Here is a 22,061-nt window from a genome sequence, read left to right as displayed (position 1 = left end):
AATTAATTTCTTTTTCAGCTTTTATACTATTGTTACTATCAACAATTAAAGTACTTAAAAAGTTCTAAATGCTGTACAGCAGGTATGGTCAGACTTCAGGTTCACTGAATCTACCTTCTCTGTTTCTAAAACCCCAAGATATACATACCAAAGCCAGGTAAAGGTAAAGGGACCCCTGACCATTAGGTCCAGTCGCGGATGACTCTGGGGTTGCGGTGCTCATCTCGCTTTATTGGCCTAGGAAGCTGGCATACAGCTTCCAGGTCATGTGGCCAGCATGACAAAGCTGCTTCTGGCAAACCAGAGCAGTGCATGGAAACGCCATTTACCTTCCCACCAGAGCGGTACCTATTTATCTACTTGCACCTGACGTGCTTTCGAAGAGCTAGGTTGGCAGGAGCAGGGACCGAGGAACAGGAGCTCACCCTGTCGTGGGGATTCGAACCGCCGACCTTCTGATCGGCAAGCTCTAGGCTCTGTGGTTTAACCCACAGCGTAACCCGCATCCCCTACCAAAGCCAGGTACGAAAGACATATAATTAGAAATGATGGACAGGAGTTCCTCAGAACATATTCTAAGCTTAGGCATTTGTTTTCAATACCAATTTATGTGGGAAAAGTCACCTTTGTTGGTTCTATTACTAAAGCTATTAGTAGTCAGAAACCCTTGTTAATTCACTGCAAATGACCCAGAGAACTACCAGCAGATCCCAATCTTTTTTCTGCCCATGCCTGTGTACAGCTCCTGCACACAGGCCCACAATCTGAAGAGACATGGTTCAAGAGGAACATGGACTGAGGAGGAAAGAAGAAAGCAAGAAATGGAGCAGCTGCTCCTTCACTACTCACTCAATGGATGGCAAGAGGTTGATCGCCCCCTTTCCGCAAAATTATTTCTGGGAGGCAGGGGGCATAGCCTTCCCGTGGTTTATAACCCTGGCCGTGTAGACTGCAGTAAATATTGTTCAATAACGTATTTGCTCCACCCTTTAAGATCTTCTGCCTGGCAACTCTGGGACTTTGGATGGGGCAGTCTTAATACTAGAGGAGCAATTACATTTCCTCTCGGATGCATGGCTGGGGTTTTGCTTCACACGCAAGAGCTCACTGTCATATTTGAGAGTAGAAAAATTTCCCTAAGGGTCAGAAGGATTCGCCAATCTCAGGTCACCTTGCCTGCCCCTATAAATGTGGCACCTTGGTCCATGTGTTTTTGTTTTACTATGTATTTTTCTGCTGTGAACTGCCCTGGGAACTTTGGATGAAGGGCGGTATACAAATTTAATAAATAATAATAATGATCATTTAGTCCACCTGAATTAATTTTACTAAGCTATTGCTGGAATTTGAAAGGGAGGGAAGGGGTTTCTCTGCAGTTTTCAAAACGCACCGAAGAGATCTCAAAAAGGTGAGGAGTTCTTTATCTGATGGGACAAAACTATGACAGAATCACCCTACCCAGATCTACCTCTCTTTCAAATCAGAACCAGTGAAGGTGGTGAAGGTCCTGTGAGAGTGTCTGGAGGTGGCTGGAGGATTGAGACTGAATCCTGACAAGACAGAAGTACTGTTTTGGGGGGAACAGGAGGTGGGCAAGTGTGGAGGACTCCCTGGTCCTGAATGGGGTAACTGGCCCTGAAGGAGTAGGTGCACAGCCTGGGAGTCATTTTGGACTTGCAGCTGTCCATGGAGGCGGAGGTCAATTCTGTGTTCAGGGCAGCTGTCTACCAGCTCCACCTGGTACGCAGGCTGAGACCCTATCTGCCTGTGAACTGTCTCGCTAGAGTGGTGCATGCTCTGGTTATATCTCGCTTGGACTACTGCAATGCACTCTACGTGGAGCTACCTTTGAAGGTGACCCGGAAACTACAACTAATCCAGAATGAGGCAGCTAGACTGGTGACTGGGAGCGGCTGCCGAGACCACATAACACCGGTCTTGAAAGATCTACATTGGCTCCCAGTACATTTCCGAGCACAATTCAAAGTGTTGGTGCTGACTTTTAAAGCCCTAGACGGCCTCGGTCCAGTGTACCTGAAGGAGTGTCTCCACCCCCCATCATTCTACCAGGACACTGAGGTCCAGCGCTGAGGGCCTTCTGGTGGTTCCCTCACTGTGAGAAGCCAAGTTACAGGGAACCAGGCAGAGGGCCTTCTTGGTAGTGGCACCCTCCCTGTGGAACGCCCTCCCACCAGATGTCAAAGAGAACAATATCTACCAGACTTTTAGAAGACATCTGAAGGCAGCCCTGTTTAGGGAAGCTTTTAATGTTTGATGGACTACTGTATTTTAATATTTTGTTGGAAGCCGCCTAGAGTGGCTGGGAAAACCCAGCCAGATGGGCGGGGTATAAATAATAAATTATTATACTATTATTATTATTATTCAATAAAAAAGTTGTACAGAGAAGATTTAGCAACACAATGCACTGCCATTAAGACAGGAAGCTATAGCAGGTAACCTTACAAGAGCACTTCCCAACCCTGGCTAATTACATAGGTTGTCTTTTTGGAAAGGACTACCCCAAAGGAATAGTCTGCTGCTGAGGAGTTCAAGACAGGAATCCAGTTACTCTAATTGCTTGCAGGAAGTATAGGGAAATTATTTCCATCTGTACCTAGAACCAGCATCACCAACCCTTCCAAGAGAAACAAAAACAAAAAACCCAATGAGGATTAGATTTGGATGAGTAAGGCTTGAAGAACCTGCCTTTGAGCAGAGCAAGGGGTTGGAGCTGATGATCTGCAAGTTACTGTATTTAGCAAATGGCAAGTCAAAGCCAAGCATATACCTGCATGGATTAGTGAACAAAGTGGGATGTGGCATCTGTCGAAAAGATCACACACAATGAGGGACACTGCAAAAAGCAATCAAGCGGTCTTTGTGAATTCAGAGGCACTCACTCACAAGGCTGCTGATTTCACCTTGGCATACCAAGCTAACAGCTCACCTGGTAGAAGGAGTGAAAGTTGCGTTCTCCTGACTGCTGCACAATCACCCGTGACTAGAGAGAAACAAGAGAGAAACAAGGATTACGAGTTGGCTTTGCTACCCAACATAGTTTAAGTCTCTTGACTAAGGCATCAGTGGTGTCATGGCAAAGTTTTGGAGGGCTCAGGCCAGAACACCAGAGTGGGAAACCTCCTATATAACATTAGTTACAGTGGTGCCTCGCAAGACGAAATTAATTCGTTCTGTGAGCTTTTTCGTCTTGCGAATTTTTTGTCTTGCGAAGCACGGTCAAGTCGCAACTGCACCTCTTCAAGCGGTTTTAAGAAAAAGGAAACAAACTTGCAAGACGTTTTCGTCTTGCGAAGCAAGCCCATAGGGAAATTCGTCTTGCGAAGCAACTCAAAAAACGAAAAACTCTTTCGTCTTGCGAGTTTTTCGTCTTCCGAGGTACCACTGTAGTTAGTTAGTTAGTAACATGTCTATACTGTTTTGATGTACTGAGTCTGTTTGTAAATTTTTGATGATTTGTTGCCATCAATGTCTCTCCCCATCCCACCCCCGCAAATTGAAAATAGATGGTGGTGGTGGGTTTTTTAGTACTGCAATTGAACAAGCAACTAGGTAAAGAGCATTGGCAGCAGTTACACTTTGGATTTACAATAGAGGCGCAGGACTACTATGGTCTATTTGCTGAGCCACTTAAAGGTGGGATGGAATGCCCAAAAGTTACTATTAAGCACTTTAGAGCAACAAAAAAGCTGGCTGAAAGAGGACATGGCAATGACAAATAGGGTATTATTTCCATTAGTATTTAGGTAATCCAAGATTTCTCCCCCCCCCCATTTTTTTACTGATTTTCAGAAAATTATAAACAAACGAAGACAAACAAACGTAAATCATAACCTTATTAAAAATTACACTTATTAACATTGTTAAGTGACTTCCTCGCTTCCCCTTGGTTGAATTTCAATGCATGTCCTTTTAACAGTTTCCCAAATCATAGTTCTTACAAAATTTAACTTGAACATTTAACATCCTTAAACCTTTTCATTTTGAAATTGAACATATTAATTCATCACTTAACTTATATAAAATCCTAAGCCGATTAAGTATCTGCAAGCTGTTTCCAATTAATTTAACATATTTAATTAAATAATCATTAAATTTAGTCCATTCTTCCTAGGTAATCCAAGATTTCAGAACTCTTCTCAAGTACTGTATCTAGGGCCAGCGGCGTAGCTAGCCGCTCGGGTGCCTGGTGTGGGGGGGTGTCCTGCAACTGGGGGCGGGGCGATCCACACTTATGGGGGTGGGGTGAGCCTCTCCAACACTTGGAGCCTCTCCACCGCCTTCCCCTCAGCTATGGGACGGCTGAGGGAGCGGCAGTAGGCAGACACAGCTCCCACGCTGCCATTTCAGGCAGCGCAGAAACTGCAGGCGCCTAAGTCACCATGTCATTCCTAAAAAGTTTCGTGAGCCCAGTTTTGTTTTTTTAAAAAACTCATTTTGTCACACCCACCCCCCCAGTGATGACACCTGGGGCAGACCGCACCCCCTTCCTCCGCCACTGTCTAGGGCCTGTTCCAAATGAACCAAACTGGGCTCTTTTAATTTGAGAGAGAAACCAACATCACTTTTAAAAAAAAACCCTATATAAATCACTAAAATGCCTTGCAAGCCACCACAGCTATAATGGTTGAGATTGAGTGCAATTTAGTTGTTAAGAGTACAGTGGTGCCCCGCAAGACGAATGCCTCGCAAGACGGAAAACTCGCTAGACGAAAGAGTTTTCCGTTTTGGAGGTGCTTCGCAAAACGAATTTCCTATGGGCTTGCTTCGCAAGACGACAATGTCTTGCGAGTTCCTGCGGGTTTTTCCCCCCTCCCCCCTTTTTCTAAGCCGCTTATCCGCTTATCTGCTAAGCCGATAAGCCGCTAAAAGCCGCTAATAGCGCTAATCCGTCAATGGGCTTGCTTCGCAAGACGAAAAAACCGCTAGACGAAGAGACTCACAGAACGGATTCTTTTTGTCTTGCGAGGCACCACTGTATTGGGCTAGGAGCTGAGAAACCAGGGTTCAAATGCCCAATCAGCCATAAAACTCGCTGGGTGATACTGGGCCAGTCATTGCCTCTCAGCCAAACCTATATTGTTGTTGTGAGGATTAAATGATGAGGAGGAGAACTGTGCACACCACTTTAAGTTCCTTGGAGGGGAAAGATGGGATATAACTGTAATAAATAAATTATCCCAAGTGTGTCACTATGAGCAAATGGGCATATGACTACCAAATATGGAATAACCCCTGAGACTGAGATGGAGAGAGAGGGAGAGAGAGAGGCTGAGACTACATTCATTCTGCAAAGAGGCTCGAGGGCAACAAATGCAGATGCTTTTAAAAAAAACCACACACACCCAAAACACCAGATGCTGTCACAGAAATCCACATGAAAGCCAGCCAGCTCTCATAGTCACGCAAAGCAAAACAGTCCCACCATCTAGTCCATTTTTAAGTGAGGTTTTCATCAACCCCTGACTGAACGTGTAATAGAAAGTTCTGTTACTGCGGCATGATCTTCTATTTTAAAACCATGGCATTTGACATCTGCTGTGATTTTATTTTCTGGAAAGCTCACTATGCTAAAGCCAACTCTTTTGATTTTTGCCCTGCTGGGAGTAAGGCATGTTCTTATCCCATGAGCTTTCCTCAGCGGATGCATGCAATATGGTAATCCTTCTCATCGTTTCTAAAATAAGTCCACAAAAAATCATGATGGCTTTTTACTGGCAAGGCAAACTTACCTTTTCCAGCAAGTAATTATTGATGTGCCCACCTATTGGGTCCCCTTTGAAATCAAAGTTGATATCCATATACTTTCCAAACCGGCTGGAATTGTCGTTTCGGTTGGTTTTGGCATTGCCAAAGGCTTCCAGGACACAGTTGGATTTCAACAGCATGTTCTTCACCCTTTGGAGAGCAGACAGGCACAAAAAGGAACAGGAAACCAGGTCTAGACGTTATGTATTTCTAAGTTTGCATATCAACATGTTTTATATGCAAGGAGCGGAATGGCCACATTAGTGATTTTGTGGGATTAAAAAAGCTGTGCTCATGAAAGGCTCAAGTAAAGTAGCCCAAAACATGTCTCAACATAAAGCTCCCCTCCGGCATGTGGCTTAATCCAGCACTGCTGGACACTGTATTCTTTGTTTGTATCTAAAGCTCACCCCCATAAAAAAACACCAGTCTGTTCAACTCCAACATTGCACATTGAAAGCTCAATCTCTTCCCCAATAAAATCCAGGCCAAAGCAACTCTTGAACCAAGGCATACATTCAATGGAAGGAAAATATGCAGCCTAGTGCATGCACCACGCGTCCTTGGTGTCTACTTCTTATTTTTAAATTTATTACCCGCCCTTCATCAGCAAGTCCCAGGGCAGGTTAGAACAATTTTAAATTAAAAACTTAAAACAGTTAAAACACATTACACTCACAAGAATAGGGTGAGCCCTGAAGCACGTAAAGGTAAAGAACCCCTGGACAGTTAAGTTCAGTAGAATTTGACTCTGGGGTGCAGCACTCATCTCTGCTTTCAAGCTGAGGGAGCTGGCATTTGTCCTCAGACAGTTTTTCTGGGTCATGTGGCCAGCATGGCTAAACCACCTCTGGCACACAGAACACTTTGACAAGTGCCAGAGCACACAGAAATGACATTTACCTTCCCACCGGAGTGATACCTATTTTTCTACTCACACTGATATGCTTTTGAACTGCTAGGTTGGCGGGAGTTGGGACAGCAACAGGAGCTCACTCTGTCACACGGATTCAAACTGCCAACCTTACAATCAGCAAGCCCAAAAGGCTCAGTGGTTTAGACCACTGAGACAGTATCCCTCCCCTGAAGCGCATATATTGGGTGTCAAAGGCCAGGACAAAGAACCAAACAGTAGAGATTGTAATGGAACATACAGAAAGAAACAGCACTGAAGACATATAGGACTCAAGCCATTTTAACACTAGCACCTGGAGCTGTGCTTAGAAACCACGGGGCCAGGTAGGGGCAATTGCGTCCTTTGCTATCAGAATCACCCCAGCCTTCACACAATTCAGCGGCAAGATGCTGTTGAAGCTTCCAGGTAATTATTCAAGGACGGCCCCATGTACCATATTACATTCCAAACATGTTCCCTCTTCCCAGGACCATAGTTGCCTTACCTTTCTACCTCAGCTCTCTGGCTTGGGTTAGTAATGGCAGCTATGTATTGCATGATGTATTTGCTTGCTTCTGTTTTGCCGGCTCCACTCTCACCTGGGGGCACAGACAGGGGAAAAAATGTTTTCTCCGCTTTCACAAGAGTTCAAAACCATCACGTTGTAGTAGTTATAAAGAGGACACATTTTATTCTCAGCATTCACTCTACACGGTACTACAGTATTTTGCTGTTTAAGTCATTTCTGGTTTGTCAGTTTTTAATGCAAGCTGAATTTAAGGACATATGTTGACCATGTCCTGTCCCAAATTCAACTCGTAGCATTTCTGGTTGAAGAACATCAACTGCAGAAGTGGGCAAGACCTCTGTATGGCATTCTAGAAAGTTGCATACAGTGTTGAGGCAGTAGAAGATGGACAGAAAGAGGAACTGCTAACTTGTGGTATGTAAGTTCATTCCACTTTTGCTTCTGGTGAACAGGTTTTAGGGTGGGATTTGCCTCAAAGCACTGCAAAACCCTTTTGACCAGTGTGGAAAAAATGAAACATGAAAACCATAGGAAGCAAAACAGCTCTCAGGCAATGTTCAGCTCTTTAAAAAGCACTGTCTGGCCCTAAGCTGAGGTTGATTCAACAGATTACAGCTCTTTATATTCTAAGTTTTATACTGGAGATGGGGTGGGTGTTAGAGAGGGAGAAAGTTGGGAAAGGCGCGCTGCTAAAAGCAGAGTTTGTAGAATTGCTTCATCTATGTTTTTTGAAGCTTTGTTGACACTTCAAGTCTCAGCAAAGCTGCAAGCAAGCAGCCTGGCGGTATTCCTAATTTGCCATGGATTGACCCGATGGAACCATATTAGCACCATTAACGCCAATCCCAAAAGCAGCGTTGGGTGGGTGATATTATTTCAATTGGGTCCCTTTGGGCAAAATTAGGAATGCTGATTGTACTTTTGCTGCCACTTGAGTGCCGTGTGTGTGTGTGTGTGTGCGCGCGTGCGTAAACAGGAAACAACAGGAAACAGGAAAAAACAACAACAACTACAGGGTGACTGCTCCATCCCTGCACTAGAAGAAACAACGCAATTGCAGCCAGACTCACTTCCTTTGCTTCAACTTTCAAATGGGCTGTTAGAATGTTACTCAGGTTGGAGGTAGCAGGTACCCTGCAACACACCTGATATTACGATGCAGGTATCCTTTGATCGTCTCTTCATGGCTTTGTACGCAGCATCCGCAATAGCAAAGAGATGAGGGGGCCGCTCATACAGCTCCCGACCTTTGTACTGCTCAATCATGTCCCGTCCATAGATATTCAAGTTCTTGTAAGGGTTTACAGAAACGACCACTTCCCCAATAAAAGTGTAGATCCGTCCCTTTTCAAACCTAGGCAGGGCAAGACAAAGGACACAGAGAGAGTTAACTTCAAAGAGCATACATGAGTTTCTGCACATCTCCTCAGCTGCTTTTGATCATACCCGTTAGTCAATTGACCCAAGTATTTCACAGACTAACAGAAAGGTAATAACGTTTGAAAGCCTGTATGGAAAACATATGTAGTACATTTGGAAGGATTATAGGCACTGTACATGCCGCCAAGTTTTCCATGTAAACATAGAATCTGGTTATCTAGAAGCAGAATTAGACATCCTGAGAACCAGTTTTTATTACACTGAAAAAGAATCTAGCTCTCATGACAATTTTTATAGGTTCAAGTGAACATGTGTAAGAAGTTGTGAAGACAGTCATACTACCAGGACTGCTTATCAAGGCTCCAAATACCAATCTCACTATTCTGGAACATCTTTTAGAAGAATATTAAGCTAGTACAAGCAAACTACCCCCCCCCCCCAATTTATGCACATTCAATAAGAAGCGGGCACGGAGCAATGGATCCAAACTACAAGAAAGAAGATTCCACCTAAACATTAGGAAGAACTTCCTGACAGTAAGAGCTGTTTGACAGTGGAATTTGCTGCCAAGGAATGTGGTGGAGTCTCCTTCTTTGGAGGTCTTTAAGCAGAGGCTTGACAACCATATGTCAGGAGTGCTCTGATGGTGTTTCCTGCTTGGCAGGGGGTTGGACTCGATGGCCCTTGTGGTCTATTCCAACTCTATGATTCTATGATTCTATGAATATGTGTGTGACTGTGCACACTCACATCACGCCGAACGCCAAGCCCAGAAGTGACACAAAAAGTCACAAAAGGGGGTGGAACAGAGAATAGTGGGGGCAGAATGGGGTGCTTGCAGGCTTTTTCAATGGTGTCTCAAATACAGTCATACCTCATGTTACGTTTGCTTCATGTTAAGTTTTTTCAGGTTGCGTCCCGTGGCGATACGGAAGTACCGGAAAGGGTTACTTCTGCGTTTCGCCAATCGTGCTTCATACATGTGCAGAAGCACCAAATCACGCCATGCACCTGCGCAGATATGGCGCTTCAGGTCGCGGGCTTTTCATGTTGCGAACGGGCCTCCGGAACAGATCCCGTTCGAAACCAGAAGTACCACTGTATACGCAATTTCACTTAAATGTGTGGTGCATTGGAACGCAACCTCCGTGTAAATTGGGAGTTGCCTGTACTTTAATTTACGATACAGAAAGTGACAACTGAAGCACTAAACAAGACCACTTTAAAAACATTAAAAAATCTAGTTGGGAAAAATCAGTTTGCATCAAAACAAATGTAAAAGGTTGTGTGAAAAAAACTCTTAAGCAAGTCTAAATTCCCAGTGTAGCCCTAACAAAAAAAAAAAGTATTTCACACACATCCTTCCTAAACACAAATTCCAAGGCACTTTGTATTCAAGTTAGGAAAGGGATATCAGCTTATAGAATAATGTTGCCATTGTGTATGGATAATATAAGGCAGAACTTTCCAAACTCTGTGTTGCGACACGTTAGTGCGTCAACTGCAGTGTGTAGGTGTGTCACGCAAATGCTCCTGAAGCTGGAAATGGGTTAGTTTCGCCTCCTCTTTGCTAATAAAACTGAATTACTGGGTCGCAAAATGATGCATGCCTAAAAAAATGTGTCACCAACATGAGAAGTTTGGAAAGATCTGATGTAAGGCAAGTCAGAGCATAATAACTCACTTGCACACCTAGCTGACATTAAAGCCACAAGAAGGGCAGCTTCAAAGGCGAGCATAAAATCCACAGTAACCATAGGCTCAAACAACTTTCTCATAAACTGACTCAGTAGCAAGGATGCACTGCATGCTGATACAATCCCTGGGGTGAGGAAGTGCTGTCAGTCCTAGCGATGAATGCAGAGATAGCATATTAGTGAACTCTCCTTATCCAGGTTTTTGTCTCTTGTTATTTTCAGGTAAGGGGAGGGAATGAAGGGAGGGGGGAACTACTGCAAAGTGCATGTTCCAATTAGCCTACGCTACTTAAACTGTGTGTATCTGCTGTGTGGAAGGCTTTCTCAAACAGAAAAAAATGGTTCACACAACTCTACAATCCACTCAAGGGATTGACTCACCAGACTCTCAGTTTCAGGGACCCTGATGCAGCTATCTCATCCAACGGTATTAAGGGAATTTCTCAGAGATAAGCTCCAAGTCAAAGGGTTGTATCGTGGCATGCCTGCTTGGTAAAGTGCAAGCAGTGCAGACAGGATGCGATTATAAGACACTCCTGAACAAAAGGCTGTGGGCTTCCAAGCTAGGAAACTTTGCTCAACAACATTTTTGTTTTAAGTCCAGTAAGCCACACACAAGGAGATGATAGCACAATATTTATTGTTAACAACGAGGGGAAATGTAAGAGCATTCAAAATATGGCACGGTGATCAAAGTTCTTTTTTAAATAATAAAGGTATAATAAATGTCAGGAATGTGTTTGGAAACCAATGAAAGAGTACTGTACAAATCATAAGGAAAGATAAGGAATGTGTGAGAGAGACACAACAGCAGAACGAGCAAAGTTCACAAGAGAAGCTCATAACATAATGTTAAGGCCAAGTGGCCAGTCCCTGGTATGCGACTCAAAAATTCTGCCTTATCAGAAAGGTCAAGAGGGTCAAGGACTAATGTGATAATAATGAGCAGAATAATGTGTTGCTTTGCAGCTGGCAAGTCCCTGTTAAGTTCTGCTCTGCTGCTCTATCCTTTCCTGGTATGCCATGGTGGCCCTGATCTGTAGCAGAAGAGGAATTCAGGTTTTCTTCCTCAAGAGCAGGGCTCAGAGCCCAGAGAACTTATAATGCCAGATGGGCACTGTAACTTTGGCTCTGGGCTTCCACTCAGGCATGCTGCCACCTCTGCTCTGGGGTTCTGGGGGTGATCTTGGCAGGTCTGGAGCTGGAGGAGCAGGATCACTTCGCTTCGTTTCCTTTAACCTGTGGCTTTCTCAAGCAGAATATCTTGCTAGGTGGTGGGGGCCCGGGGAGGCATCTGTCAGCATCTGCCAGCTCCCCCTGAGCCTTATAAGTAATAGGTCCAACAATAGGGCACTCTTCTGCTGCTGCTGCTGTCTCTTCCAGTTCACAACATTGTCAAACCAGAGCTGAGGAAAAGAGATGTTTTTCTTACTCTCAAGTCAGTCACATGGCACCGAGTTTCCCTACTCGAGGGTAGAGACTAAAATGCTCTCTGAAGCTCTAGAAATGTCTTAAATGCTCCAGACTGCATGTGTGTGACTGCACAGAAACCATAAAGGGCAGGCTCTTAAGTTCAAACTTCTGCATCTTTAATCTCTTTTTGGGGTCCAAAAGGATTCTAGCACACCAATGTGAGAGCCTTCCCTATGGATGACCTAAGACAGGGGTCAGCAACCTTTTTCAGCCATGGGCTGGTCCACCGTCCATCAGACCATGTGGTGGACCGGACTATATTTTAAAGGGAGGGAAAAGAACGAATTTCTATGCCCCACCCAGAGATGCATTTTAAATAAAAGGACGCATTCTACTCATGTAAAAACACGCTGATTCCCAGACTGTCCGTGGGCCAGATTGAGAAGGCAATTGGGCCGCATCCGGCCCCTCGGGCCTTAGGTTGCCTACCCCTGACCTAAGAGATTGTTTACTGTGCAGCCTCTTCTTCCCTGCCTGCCACATTCTTTCAAAAAAAAAAACAACACAAAACAAAACAAAACAAAACACACACACACACACACACACACACACACACACACACCTCCCCATCTTCTGCAGCCTGTTACTGATCCTTCACCACTAGGTGGGATCAGTATACTTCCTAACTCACTCTAAAAGACGATAGCTGACTGAACCACAATCCTGGCCCAAACACAGTGCCATGCCCTTAAAACACACAGCAGGATATGACAAATCCTTTTCCATTGCTCAATTTGAGAAAGGAAGACCAAACCAAGTGTGCAGTGAAGATCACAGGTTGCTCCCTGCTCAGCTCAGCTGCTGATGTATACCAGTGCTATATGGAGTTGCCTGTGTTTTCTAAAGTACCGTAAAACAGCCACTCAGCAGAGGCTTCTACATGAGTTCAGGGTTTCCAAATACAGTATTTTAAGTTTCATGTGCTACTGCACATGGGTGTAGCCGGGAGGGGGGCAGGGAGGGGCAGTCAACAAAATCAATAAAAATATATAGCTGAGGTTCTGCCCCCCCCCCAATAAAATACATGCCCCTCCAACAAAAATCCTGGCTACGCCCATGCTACTGCATAACATCCAGATTGCTATAAAGATGCTGAAAAAAAAATCCCAGCAGTCAAGCGCCTTCTGCTAATCTCACACGAGATATTCCTTAACCGTTTCACAAATTCTCAACCTATTTGAATTCTTTTCCCACTGAACACACAGGTAAAGGGGGGCGGAATCCCAAATTTCATCTAGTGTGGAATGTTTTCTTACTGAAAGAATTTCCTTTGTAAGTAGTGGGAAAGTTCAGCATTACTGACTTGTGTCCAAAGACAAAGGAGTCTAGCCAATGAAGTCTTACTCAGAGCAGACCCAATTAATTGATGGATCTGACTAACTTAAGCCCACTTATTTTAATGGATCTGCTCTGAGTAGCATTTAGTTAGATATATCCCAGAGAGTTCAGGTTTCAATGGAGTTTTACAATCCCAGAAGCATTTTGATACACCCTCCCTAGACATTGATCTCATTTTCGCTCTTGCTTATGAAGTATGCACACCTGCAATAAATGTTAATAGATTTACAAGTGAAAACCAAAGAGCCCTACGCCCTTTTCAACTCAGCATCAAGGGCTGCCAATTCCAGAGTAGGAAATGCCATTCAGCGTGCATTTTGAGCCCCTCCTTTCCTGAATGGGGCTGAGAAGCAAGGGCAGGGCAAGGATAAGCAATTTACTCACACAAAACTCTTAAACGGGGCAAGTTCTCCTTTGAAGGAAGTCTGGAAGGGGAGCAGGATGGGCTTGTAATTCGAGGGTTGCCAAAAGGTCAGACTTTTACTGGCCCGACCAGAAATTCATCCTCCTGCCCTCCTGCCAGAACGAACACACACACAGCTCAATAACTTGTTTCTCTAAATAAGGCATGTTGAAAGGTTATTGCAGCAGTTTAAGAAGAAAGTGGAAGGATTTGGGAAATACAGAAGACAAAATGGGGCATGCCACTATTTAGGGAAAGGCAAACAGCAAGAATATGGAGTTTGTGAGGGGAAACTGTTTTTCTGCACAGTGCAATTTCGGCATATTACAGAGCAAAAGACCTTGGACAGAAGCAAATAAAAGCCAAACCACTAAACGCAGGAGTGTAAGAACACTTTTCTTTCTGCTTGCGTCAGTGGGTACTGTGAGGCATTCCTCCTCCACATTTGAGGGCTGCGGAGTGCAAGCCAGGCTTGCGATGCCTGTTTTATCTGCAGATATTACGGCAGAAAGGAAAAGAGAAAGGCAGCAGAGGGATAACTGATTGGTTTCCTGGAACAGACAGAGGCTGCAGCAATGGTGCCTTCTGCCAAGAAAAAAAAATTCCCATTGCCACCTGCCTAATTTGTTTTAACCAACCAACTAGCTAACTCCAAGTAATTATACTATACACACAGAAAGAAAGAACACGCACACAGAGAGAAAAGAATAGAATAGGAGGCACCTGGAAGGACCTCCCTGACAAAGAAAAGAAAAGAAAAGAAAAGAAAAGAAAAGAAGAGTTACGAGTTTTTTTGCCTTTAGGATAATGCAAAACAAAGGGTAATGCACATCTAAGCACACATGCTTCCAATTCCATTTCACTAAAATTAACAGAGAATGTGATCCAGGCAGAAGTGTTACATACACACAAAATATACACATGAAAACATAAGTAACAGCTTTACAGAGGGAGGAGTTAAAGGATTGTCAAGTAAAAGAAGATTTGGTGATGCACCTGCAGTATTTAGCCCCTTCTGAAACACTGCACCTGAATACCACACTATTTAGCAAACTTCTGAGCTTGTTAATAATTGGGGGAAAGAGTAAGTTAGGCCCCATATAATGCAGGCTCTTGCTTGAGCTGCAGAAGTTCTTTAAGGTGCCTAAAAGATTATGCTTCTGGGAATGTTGGGGGGGTGTTTTCACTAATTTTCAGCAGGGTCAACATTAATGACGTGGTATTGGCATTGAGGAAATTTGGCATATTATGCCAAATCCTGCAGCTGTGCATTAAGCTATCATCAAAACTGAACATCTTAGGACTCAGAATAATGGCACTTTAACCAATTAGCAACCCATTCTTTAAAAAAACACACCTGGGGCACAAGTTTTGCTCTTATTATAGGGTGCAATTCTACACACAGATGTGGGGGTAGGTCTCATTGATTTCAATAGGATTTTCTTCCAAGTAGACATTCGTTGGGTTGTTGTTCATTCTCATTTCTTAGCATCTACCTGGTTTCCCCTACTTACCTCCAATATGGCAGAAACATAACTCTTTCAACACTACCTCATTCACCTCTTTTCTCCCCAACTTTTTCTTTTAGTTGCCTCCGACCCCAAGTAATCACCCTTTTTACTCCGAACAACAGGTGTAGGGGTGAAAAGCTTCACAACACGGACATTACATTATAAGGTCATAAACCAATCCTCATTCATGACAGGAATCTAGACATAGTACAAAGGGGGGGGGGAGTGTTTTGATTTCCTTACTATTTTACCTGTGCGATTTGGAATGTGCTCCTTTGGCCAATTTCCATGTCCTGAAGAAATGTTTCCTGGTAAAGCAACTAAAATCTATCACCGAGGGCACGTTCATGAATTTCTTTAGCTTAAGTTCTAATGAAACAAACAAGTGTTGTACAAGGGTAGCAGTTTAGTAATCCCTTTTATCTGGAGACATCACCATGGAGGGCATGTGAAGCCAAGAATCTTTCACGCTGCACTATGAATGAACCAAGAGCAAAACTTGTAGCAACCACTGCAGTGTATGAACTACCGTATTTTTCGCTCTATAAGACACACCTAGTTTTTGGAGGAGGAAAACAAGGGGGGGGAAATATTCTGAATCCCAGAAGCCAGAACAGCAAGAGGGATCGCTGCACAGCCATCCCTCTTGCTGTTCTGGCTTCAGCGAAAGCAACGCAAAGCCTCTTCAGGGCAGCAGGAGGAAGGCTCCCCCTGCCCTGAAGAGGCTTCGCGCGGCTATCCCAGAAGCCAGAACAGCAAGAGGGATCACTGAGCAGAGATCCCTCTTGCTGTTCTGGCTTCTAGGATAGCCATGCGAAGCCTGCATTCGCTCCATAAGACACACACACATTTCCCCTTACTTTTTAGGAGGGAAAATGTGTGTCTTATAGAGCGAAAAATACGGTACATACCACTAGTGGGTACCACCAGAGTCACAGAGGACAGGCCTGGATTGCTACCATATAGCAGATGGAAGATTACACACAAGGGACATACATTCTGTGAAAATTAAACCCAGCTGCAACCCCCTCCCCCTTTAATTTACACTGAGTCTTGCTGCCAATTTAGCCCCTCTGCTTCCTACTATTGAAGTATAGGAGCGGAAAGACAAGATTTCTTATAGGTATCCCGAGCTGTTTCTTGCCATCAGCTAGCCACAAGCTGCTATTGCAGCATCAGATGCTTCATTGTTCTCTTAAAAATATTCTACATTTGTCAAACTCATACTCGGTACTGCTCTGTGAACACTGGGAACTTCTGAATAGAACATTGTGTTTGAGCCTGGGCTTTTGAATGTACCGATTTAGTCCTCCAGTCCTAGAAATAGTCAGGAAAGGCAGCAGGCCTTCTCCAAAGAACATAAAACGCACAGAAATAACTGAACTAGATGCGCCCCATAAGCTGATTCAAGACAAGAAGATGCCAGTGTAACCAAAACATTATACTATATTGCCTTTTGTTTCCTCTTCCCATTTTTTGGTTTAAACAGACCATTTATTATCACCAGTAGCATACTCATGGGGCAATGTTAAATTAAACTTTCTAAGGCACGATAATATGTAACCCAACAGAGACTGAGCACAGTATTATTGCTCTTTTGTTGACGAGTTATTTCATGCCTTGAATGTTAATGGAATGCTACAGTGTATTTTCCATGTTCAGTGGCGTAGCGTGGGGGGTGCAGGGGGGGCCGGCCGCACCGGGCGCAACATCTGGGGGTTAGGGTTAGGGGGCGCAAATCCACGGGTTAGGGGGCCCAAATCCACGGGTTAGGGGGCGCAAATTACTTGCCTTGCCCCGGGTGCTGACAACCCACGCTACGCCACTGTCCATGTTAAGACATTATTGTACGCAGCTTGTCATGGAAGCATCCTGAACTCCCTAGGACTGGTGCTTTATTTCTGGACCACAGAAAATGCAACAACAAATACGTAACAGAGAAAGTGATCTGGTGCCAACCCAGTAAGTCTCAGCAGGCACAAGAATGGTTAGGTACCAGTCTTGGAATTGCCCTCCAACATTATAATGAATGTTCTGAATACCAGTTCAGGTGGTCACAGGTGATCCAATACACTGATGGGGTGCATAAAGTCCCCTAAAGAATCCATGTGGAAACACATTTCATAGCAATTCCCCTACTCTCATATGCAAATCTATTCATCTTGCTGACAACTCCTGTACAGTACATCTAAGCATGAAAAATATGCATAATGTTGTACAGAGAGGGTTCTGGGGCATAGTCCTGGACATGTACTCAGCCTTCCCAAATAACACTTGAGATGGCAATCCTGAGCACAGACCTCTTCAGGCTGCAGGAGAGGCTCACTTGACTGACTGATGCTTCATTTAAAACAACAACTATATACGTGTCAAGGAGAAAACTTGGCTAGAACCCTGCTCCTTGACACCTAGTTCTCTGCAGGAATTTATTATTATTTGGTATGGAAAGGCATTCAGTCATGCAACACCTCACCTTCGGTCTGAAGTGACCAAGTCTAGACACAGGATTATCACCTCACCTGCTGCTTGTGAGAACTAGGGGCTTGTACAGGGTGCCAGCCAGGCCTTTTGGTCCTAGCAATCACCTGCACAAAATGAGAAGGCATCCAGAACACACCCAATACTATACAGTGGTACCTCGGGTTACATACGCTTCAGGTTACATACGCTTCAGGTTACAGACTCCGCTAACCCAGAAATAGTGCTTCAGGTTAAGAACTTTGCTTCAGGATGAGAACAGAAATCATGCGGCAGCAGGTGACCCCATTAGCTAAAGTGGTGCTTCAGGTTAAGAACAGTTTCAGGTTAAGAACAGACCTCCGGAACGAATTAAGTACTTAACCCGAGGTACCACTCTACACACAATGTAGAAGATAGGTAGCGACAAATCAGCTCCCTCTGAAGCTCTGAGAGCCACTGATCAAGAGAAACCCAGAAGTACTTGCTAAGAGACGCAATATAAAACCTCAATGAAGATGAGGCAAACCTCCATGGAAGAAGAGAATCTTACAGCAAACAAAGCCAAAGGCAAATTTCTAGCAGCAGTTTAGCAATAGCAGCCACCCAAATGTGCTATGCTAAGTATGAAAGCTCAGGAAAGATGTGGGCGCAGCTCTCCCTCCTCCTGCCTTCCTTCACTAACTGGCTAGTTTAAGAGGGAGGCTGAAATGCCTTATCCTACTCCTCTTCGAATGCCAGTGCTGGATTAGCACTCCAGTCAACAAAGCCTTACAAGCAGCGAACTAGAGATGTACAGCTGTGTGTGAGGACTCTGCACATTTGCTTGCTGAAGATATGGTTGCAAACAGGTCCGGGGACTTGAGAGGACATAAGGTTAGAGAAATACTGGCATAAATGGCTGTTGATATATTGGACCCAGCCAAGGAAAAATATTAAGGCACTAGGACCATCATCTTTAAACTGGGGAACCCCAAAATTAATTGGAGGCATATCAACGGATATTTTATTATCATCGCTGCCACAACACAACTACAGAGAGGGTGTTTGCTCACACACACAGTTCACATGGGTGTGTGCAGTCTAATGTCTAGTGACCTGCATGTATGATGATGTACCATAGAGCAGCCTTCCCCAACTTAAAAGCCCTCCAGATGATCTGAAGAACCAGCACCATTGGCCCTGAGCATGTCCCAGGAACGCCAGACAGTATGGTTAGTGTAGTCTAACATTTGGAAGGCAACGTATTGAAGGCTGTTGAAGAACATGTCAAAGAATGCTCTGCACTGAGCAGGAGGTTTGTGGCAAGAAATAAGTGTCCTTAAGCACAAAAGTGCAAAGGCTTTCTTTTAGGTGAAAAAGTCTGAAACCCTCTGGCCTAGAAAAAACCTTTCTCCAGACCTATTTCTGATAGTCAAGGAGTAGACATGCTTTCCAATAACCATCTTAAACACATTAGGAAGTCAAGGCAACTTAGCCTTTTACCAAGATACATTTTAATAAGAGCTGTGACAGCCACAGTAACTTTCTCTGCATATGGACAAAGCACATGTTTGACCCTGAAAGATGCAATGCAAATTTATATTTGATCTTTGGTTATTATTTCCATTCCAGGAAAAGTGTAAGATGACATGTCTAAGGTAATTTGCATGCCTATGTCAACAAGATATTGGAACAACTGTCCAACCTCTCGTCTTCCTACCGCTAAAAATCATTGTACTAAACACTACACACTACATAACAGTACTCTATTACTAACAGGAGGAACTCGAGCTTTCTTAGAACTTAACCCTCTGACCCAGGATTGGGAAGGGGTTAGTTGCGGCTACTCAATCTGAAGGGAGTATATTCTGCTCATGCTGAGAAGCCCTCACTCTACACGCAAGGGCTAAATTCTGATATAACCTGACTGAAAACAAGCCCTCCATGGTAATATCCAGGAAAAAAACAGTATGTTCCATGACAAAACAAAACTGATGCAACTCCAGCTGGAAAAACACAGAGGTATGAGACATTAGCTTGCAAGTTCCGACAAGTCACCATTTCTTGTCAACAACTAATAGGTGAAGTGGCCCATCATAATCGTACACTTTTTTTTTAAGATACAAAAGGAGATGGAAACAATGGCCGGAACAGTGATCTAAAAAACAGGCAAGGCAGTCATCTTCCTTAAAAAATTTTATTAGTAGAGTTCAAGCTTCTGAAATACCCAGAGTCCTTCAAACAGACTCAAAAGTGGCTAATTTGCACTCAAGAGACTTAAGGATGATGATAAAGATAATTGGTACATAAATAAATACACTTGTAATCAACTCTGAACTATATACAGTGGGAAAGCAGCTAAATTTGCCTCATGAAGATGGCACATGGCTATTTGGGGCAATGCACTTGCCTACAAGTGGCCCCTGTGACATAAGGAAAACAATCTCATATATTTAGCTACAAATTGGCTTCATGATGTCGGTATCCAGAAGAAAAAGTGCCACAGTGTTCACAGAGCTGCTGCCTGGCAATACTGCTTGCCATATGCCTTTTTCAGCAGCTATATGTTCTTAAAACAGAACTCCCCTATGTAGCAAGAGAGTGGTAGTACTTCCATTTCACCACAGGTGGGACTTAAAAGTCAATAGCCAGAAATAGCAGGCATTTGTTGCCTCACAGCAAGCAGACTCTATTGCAGGGATGGGAAACCGGTAGCCCCGGGGTTCGAAATTAGCAGGGCTCCAGGCGCATTTCGCGCCTAAAAATTCTTCATTTGTGGTCTGGGTGCCCTTTTTTGCGCCTGGCTGACACTCAAGGATTACTGAAATGTATTGTGCTTTGAAGCCTCAAAGTAAATGTTAAGGATAGACAATATGTTAAGGAGTTTAACAATGAAGAGTAGAGTGTTTTGAAAACTCAAGTATGGCACCAATGTTCTTATTGCTAACACCAAATTACACATGTATTAACAATTTCTGCTAAAAATGTGATATTAACCATGTGTCACTTATGTGAATTGCATATTAATTCATGCTTATCAAAAGAATAAATAAAAAAGTGTTGCCAACCCCCCCCCCAGGCAACTATACATTCTGTTTTGGCCCCCACAACCCAGGTCCCAGAAGCCATTTGGCTCCTAGCTTTTCTATCCTCACTGTGTGGCTCTCTAGATACAGTCGTACCTTGATTCTCGAACAGAATGTGTTCTGTCCCGGAACCATTTGAAAACCAAGACGTGGCTTACGAATGGCTGCAGGAGTGTCCTGGAGCCAATCAGAAGCTGCAGAAGCCACGCCGGATAATCAGCTTCCCAAAACTGTTCGAAAACCTTCCAGCACACTTCCAGTTTTTGATTGTTCAGGAGCCGAAACGTACAAGTTCCAAGGTGTTCAACAAACAAGAAGAGCCAGTGTGGTGTAGTGGTTAAGAGCGGTAGACTTGTAATCTGGTGAACCGGGTTCGCGTCTCCGCTCCTCCACATGCAGCTGCTGGGCGACCTTGGGCCAGTCACACTTCTTTGAAGTCTCTCAGCCTCATTCACCTCACAGAGTATGTGTTGTGGGGGAGGAAGGGAAAGGAGATTGTGAGCCGCTTTGAGACTCCTTAGGGTAGTGATAAAGCGGGGTATCAAATCCAAACTCTTCTTCTTCTTGTTGTTGTGGACCCCCAACTCCTATCAGCCCCAGCCAGCACGGCCAACAGTTAGGGAGGATGAAAACTTTAGTCCAACAACATCTTGAAAGCCTAAGGTTCCCAACCCCCAGACTCTTTAGCAGTTGTGTGAACACAACCATAATGCTCTGAAACTAATACAGCAACAACAGCCTGTCCCAAACCTTACAAGCAAAAGCTAATCTTCTCCTCAATCACCCCAAACTAAGAAAGCTGGCACCATTATGTAGAGGAATCTACTCCGGTTTACAGACTCCAGTAAGCAATTGGTATTAAGATGGCCACAAAGCAGAGGAGGTAGGGATGGAAGGCAAAGCTCCTCCTCATTTTTCAAGGTGGACTGCTGACAAGCTCTGATGACACCATGGGAGTTACCCTCCTGGAATGCAAAAGAAGGAGTGAAGTGAAACTTCCCAAAGAGCAGGATCTGGTCCAGGGTTTGCCAGTTTCTGTATTATGTTTAGATGCAGTACCTTTGCTGGGAGAATAAAGATTTTTTAAATGGGAGATGTTGACATTGTATTGCCCAAGTGGTCAAGAAAGACCCAGATCTGAAATGATAAAATCAAATTCCAAGCACACTATGTAAAAAAAACCTTTTAGCACAAATAAGCACAGAATCCTACAATAATTTGCATTCCCTGCCAACCGTGCAGGCCACAGCAACCGAAGCAGATCATAAACCAATAATGTTCATGAAATCAAGGATAGTATCAGGAGTGTCAGCTGTGCTAAGGAAAAGGAGAGGTATTAGTTTATTAAGTAGACAACAGTGTTAAACATCTACACTATACATATGATTATGAAGTTTAAGCAAAGCTTGTAAAGGCCTTAAAAGGGTGTCCTTTCTGCCTTGTAATCCCATTCATTCACAGACTTATTCATAAACATTCCAAAGACTTGAGTAGTAGTAAAACCAGACATTTTTAGAGTGGGCATGTCAACCCCTCCCTCG

General features: G+C 44.0%; 1 protein-coding gene across 4 annotated transcripts in view; it reads right to left on the bottom strand.

Annotated features, from left to right (window-relative positions):
* Window positions 1-22,061, bottom strand: part of MYO1D (myosin ID) — a 175,961-nt gene that overhangs the window by 135,419 nt on the left and 18,481 nt on the right. For all 4 annotated transcript variants that reach the window (XR_014518099.1, XR_014518100.1, XM_083469533.1 and 1 more), the window contains exons 2-5: window positions 8,339-8,547; window positions 7,170-7,263; window positions 5,754-5,919; window positions 2,951-3,004 (exon numbers count right to left, since the gene is read on the bottom strand). Coding sequence is in view for 2 of the 4 variants with exons in the window: in XM_083469533.1 (XP_083325659.1) it covers window positions 2,951-3,004; window positions 5,754-5,919; window positions 7,170-7,263; window positions 8,339-8,547 (523 nt within the window). In the remaining 2 variants the exon portion in view is untranslated. The remainder of the gene's footprint in view (window positions 1-2,950; window positions 3,005-5,753; window positions 5,920-7,169; window positions 7,264-8,338; window positions 8,548-22,061) is intronic.

The sequence above is a fragment of the Podarcis liolepis genome (genome assembly GCF_965112155.1).
Source record: "Podarcis liolepis genome assembly, chromosome: 13".
NCBI lineage: Eukaryota > Metazoa > Chordata > Lepidosauria > Squamata > Lacertidae > Podarcis > Podarcis liolepis.
This window is presented reverse-complemented; position numbering and strand designations above follow the sequence as displayed.